Raw genomic sequence first — 5,362 nt, forward strand, 5'->3', positions numbered from 1 at the left:
ACATACATACAGAGAATTGAAATTGCGTTACTCTCAGACCCTTGGTGCATACAGATAACACTAACAGTAGAACATAAAATACAGATAGATACAGATTAAATATTAAAAATAAAAAAAACTATACAAATAAAATAAAAAAATTAAAAGTGTAAAGAATAAATGCATATACACTACTGTTCAAAGAAAGAAGTCTGTTATGCTCACCAATGATTAAAAATACAGTATAAACAGTACTGTTGCAAAATATTATTACAGTTTAAAATAGCTGCTTTTTTTATTGTAATACATTTTAAAATGCAGTTCATTCCTGTGATGCAAAGCTGAATTTTCAGCATCATTACTCCAGTCTTCAGTGTCACATGATCCTTCAGAAATCATTCCAGTATGGTCTGATTTGCTGCTCAAGAAACATTTGTAATTATCAGTGTGGAAAACAGTTATTTTAGTTGTGCCTAATATGTTTGTAGACATGCATTATATTTTTCAAGATTTTTTGATAGCTCAGAAATCTTTTGTATATGATTGTATATTATTTATAAATGGCTTTACTGTCACTTTTAATGCATTTTAATACATCCTTGCTGAAAGTTTAAGTTTCTTTCCAATTAATTATTTATTTTTCATTTACTTTACACTTTTTAATTATATTTTATGTATATATTTTAAATAACATGCACAAGAATCTAACACAGTAAGAACAGGATAATGTAAATAAAAGAAAGTAAATAAGTAAAAAAAAAAGACAGTTGAAATTAAGGTCCACTGTATTAGCTTGAATAATGTTTATGTGTGTGTTTAGCATCAGCAGGACCTCCTGGCCCTGAAACATCAGCAGGAGCTCCTGGAACACCAGCGGAAGTTGGAGCGCCATCGTCAGGAACAGGAGCTGGAGAAACAGCAGCGGGAACAGAAGCTCCAATTACTCAAAAACAAAGAACGCGGCCAAGAGAGTGAGTGAAAACCGAATTACCTGACTGAAACACATGAAGGTCTTTGATTTATTAGGCTAATCAGCACTGTGGCATGAACGTCTCTCTTGGTGTTATAATCACTTTTCATAACCAAAATTAAAAACTTTCAGCCTGAACTAGTCAAAAAGCGCAAATTGTTGTCATGGACTAGAGGCTAGACAATGTATTGCACCGCTCATGTAGATGATATGAGTTTGAGTCTGGCTCACATCACTCCCTTCTAACCACCTGTTTTCCTTCTAAATTTGGTTGTCAGTTCACCTTTTAGTGTTTAATCCTGTTCTGTACACACACAGTTCAGTAATTTACGGGAGTGACAACTGCATTCTATAACTGAATTGACTCCAGAAAAATTCTGAAAAAAACATGAAATAAGAACAAGCCCATAATAAACTCAAATCCAAATGCATTATCTTGAAAATAAGCTGCTGCGCCTGCCTAATTTATTAACTCCATAAACTGGTTCGTTTTATGAGCTAAGCCCAAACAGCAAGCCAAAAGATGCTTAATTTGCATTGCTTATAATAAGTGGACATGGCAACCCTTTCAAGACTGTGCTCTGCAAAGTAGCCTTCCAAACATAAACAAAACATGATAGCTGTGTCGACACTGACCATAACGAGGTCTTTGCTCGCAGTAATATTAATTAGTTTTTTTTTTTTTTTTTTGCCAAAACCAGTAGTCTGATAGCTTATAAGATTATTAAGTTTGTAGCACACGATTTAATATTTGGTGTTTCAGGCATGAGCAAGATTAACAGTGACGCATGCACTAGTTGTGTATATTTTCTCAGAAAGTGTATACTTATCTGAGATGTTCCTGGCATTGCAGTACAGCCAGTCTATTTTTATCCGTCACTGTTGTCGTTTGCACTGCGGTCACCTGTTGCCTGCGAGGAGCGTGTGTTGTCTGGCGGCGCAGATGTGTACGTACACCAGCGACAGCCTCTGGGGACATGTTTACAGACGATAGGAAAGGTGGTAATTGAAGGAAAAGCTGTGAGAATTCATCCATCTGATGTGTTTCTTTCAGAGAGGGAATAATAGTGAGAAAAAAGACATCTTTGTTTAACCGTCACAGTCTCAGTGGAATTGGAATATAGAGTTTGCTCTCTGGTTAAGACCAGATAAAGGGATCTGAAGAGATATCTGAACCTAGTCGGGCTGCAGTGGAAGAGCTGTTTATCGACACCAGAAAACAAGTGTCAGCCTTTGTATTCGTGATCAATTGGGCACTGTTCGATCTTCTCTGTCTCAGACTATTAAGAGTTTTTTAAGACCATTTAGAAGACAAAATTACAGCACTGCAAATTACAGGGTTTAGAAATGGCGAAGAATTTGACAGTCACAATGCATAAAACCCCTTCCCAAGGCTTATAGAGAAATCTAGCGGTATAACAGCTAGAGGCTGAGAGAATGCCATTAATGTCCCGCTGCTTGGATGTTTGTGATTTCCCTGAACTGTGGGCTCTGATCGACAGGTGCTGTGGCGAGCACTGAGGTGAAGATGAGGTTACAGGAGTTCGTCCTCAACAAGAAGAAAGCTCTGGCCCAGAGGAGCCTCAACCACTGCCTGCCCAACGACCCGCGCTACTGGTACGGGTGAGTATCGCAGCCTGCTCGATGCTGATGTTTCAGAAAGGACATCTTACAGGTCCTGTTTACATCTGGCTTTGACAAAGCGGTCAACTGAGACAGAATTGCATGCAGTTTACACTTAGTATTAACATGCGACTTTATGCTTTTGTGAAGTTAATAAATATATGGTATATTTCTATGTATGTCTATAATAAACATCATTATAAAATAATATATAAATAATACAATAAACATTTCAAATGAATGAAAAGCCAAATGGAAATTAGAGAAATGAATGTAATAAGGTATATAATTTATAATTAATTAATTTAATTTAATAATTTATGCATTTAGCAGACGCTAAAGCGACTTACAGTGCATTCAGACTAGTGTTGTCACGGTACCAAAATTTCAGTATTCGGTACCAATACCAGTGAAAATCCACGGTTCTCGGTGCCCATGACCTTTTGTGCTACTAACGCAATGTTCTACCACTGAGCCACAGGAACACTATAGTGTAGTTTATTTTATAGCTAGTTTTTTTTAAAGTTTTTGTGTTGTTTTGGTTTGGTTTTGCATATTTGTGACAAATAGTGTGGGTCAGCTGCACCGATCACAAAAAATCTAATTATTTTGTTCTTTTTAATTAATTTATTTGTTTATTTTTATTTTTTTTTTTATGGGCTTTGATTTTATTTTATGTTATTATTTTTTATTTTCTCCAAATGATGAGCACGGTGGCTATGTTTACATGCACCATTTTTGGTTCAATCGGACTGAATTCATTCCGATTGATAAATCTGAATGTAGTGTTTACATGAACGCTAAATAAAGTGATCGGGTTGATGTGCAAAGCTTCAAATGTCACAAGCTTCAAATCGGAATTGATTTTTTTTTTTACATGCGCACACTGCACAAATATAGAGTTTCTCACTGTTTGCACGTAATAACCACTCTCCTACACGGTTTCTCTATTTGTTTTTAACAGCAGAATTAATATTTATCCATTTATGGATAAATATACATATAAACCGCTGTGCTGTGCTGCTCCTATTTATCACGCAGTAAAAATGCCCCTCCCCGCGCCCAAAACAGGTTGCCTGTGGATGAGAATCCAAAACAAGGACTGGTGGGAGGTTGTCCTGCTCCACTTCACAGTTGGCAGGACATGCATTTATACAACACTTTGTTCAAAAGGAAAAACCGCGTCATACGTCATTACGCTATTTCTGCATCATTGCACATGCGCAGTCCTTTCAGTTTCGGAGTTCAATCCGACTGAGTGTTTACATGCACTCTCAATCGTATTAGAAAAGGAATAAACCACCCGCTTCAATCCGATCGAAATTTCATTCCAATCGAGCTCAATCGGATCGATTAAGGTGTTTACATGAAGGCTTTTCAGTCCGATTGAGCCGTCAATCCGATTACAAATGGATTATTTGGTTGCATGTAAACGTAGCCACTGATTCATTGACAAGTGAGTATTTGGTGTTCACTGCTATCTTAGATGCTTCAGGACAGATTAGCATTTACACTATGAATACAGTGTCGACACAAGTTTTTTAACTACCTCTGAATGTGGTTTGAGTGATCGAATACTGAGGTGGTTTGGACCTGTTTACACCTGTATTTAGCACTGTGATAAGATTACCTAAGATAGATCTTAATAGCAGATCAAAACGGAGCTAAAGAAACACATGCTACACAAAATCGATGCCAAACTTCAGAGTGTAGTTTAGTTCTTCAGCAGAATGCCAAAGTAAAACCATATTACGTAAGTTTCTACTTTGATCGATTGACCGTTTTGTTTCTCCCTTCACCACACAAAAGATGTAGCTAGCTGTCACCTCTGGGTTCTTGAAATATTTGAACAAGTTTTGATTGGGCAACTTGTCATGTGTGAAAGATAGCCTTGTGTGAGGGTGTGGATGTGAATAGGGTAGTGTTTGTGTGAAAAACTCACACTCCATCAAGCCCACCTTTCACAATCCTCATCTTTGAGGCTCAGAAAATGGAAAGAGAGCATTCCTTTTGAAAGAAATGTTACAGGCTTTTGCATTTACATACTTACAATACACAAACTACTGTTCAAAAGTTTGGAGCCAATAATATTTTTTAAATGTTTTGATAGTTTTTATTGCTCACCAAGGCTGTATTTATTTGATCTAAAATACAATAAAAACATTAGTAGTAGTAGTAGTAGTAGTAGAATCTTATCTGCTTTATATTTGAATGCATAAAATGAAATTTATGATGACAAAGCTGAATTTATTGAATTTGTAAATATTTTTTGTATATATTAGTTAAATATATATTGTTTAATATATATTATTTTCTAGTTTACTACTTTATATTATATTTATTTGTAATATATATTTGTTTAATAGTACTTTAAATCTAATAATAATATATATTCATATTATATACATTCTTGTTACATATGTAAATTCAATGGCTTTATCTACAACTACCTGCAACTACCAATGTTTCTGATAATCAAGTGATGTCTTAAAATCATTTGCTATTTATTTATCTGCTGATTGTTTCTTTGAATTAGTTTAGAAAAAAAACATTCATTTTTGTAGGGCTGTCAAATCGATTAATCACAATTAATCGCATCCAAAATAAAAGTTTGTTTACATAATATATAAAGAAATAAAAAAATTAGGGCTGTCAAATCGATTAATAGCATACAAAATAAGTGTGTTTACATAATGTGTGTGTATTTATTTGTATATATAAATAAACACACATACATGTATATATTTAAGAAATATTTACATGTATGTGTGTGTATTTATGTACACATAT

The 5,362-nt window shown here is 34.9% G+C and overlaps 1 protein-coding gene across 1 annotated transcript in view; it reads left to right on the forward strand.

Annotated features, from left to right (window-relative positions):
* The window catches only part of LOC107695959 (histone deacetylase 4-like), a 171,885-nt gene that overhangs the window by 65,840 nt on the left and 100,683 nt on the right, over positions 1–5,362 (forward strand). Inside the window, exons 4-5 of the mRNA XM_016496081.1 lie at positions 800–950; positions 2,452–2,572. Coding sequence (XP_016351567.1) covers positions 800–950; positions 2,452–2,572 — 272 coding nt within the window. The remainder of the gene's footprint in view (positions 1–799; positions 951–2,451; positions 2,573–5,362) is intronic.

The sequence above is a fragment of the Sinocyclocheilus anshuiensis genome, unplaced genomic scaffold, assembly GCF_001515605.1.
Source record: "Sinocyclocheilus anshuiensis isolate Anshui unplaced genomic scaffold, SAMN03320099.WGS_v1.1 scaffold698, whole genome shotgun sequence".
Classification (NCBI taxonomy): Eukaryota; Metazoa; Chordata; class Actinopteri; order Cypriniformes; family Cyprinidae; genus Sinocyclocheilus; species Sinocyclocheilus anshuiensis.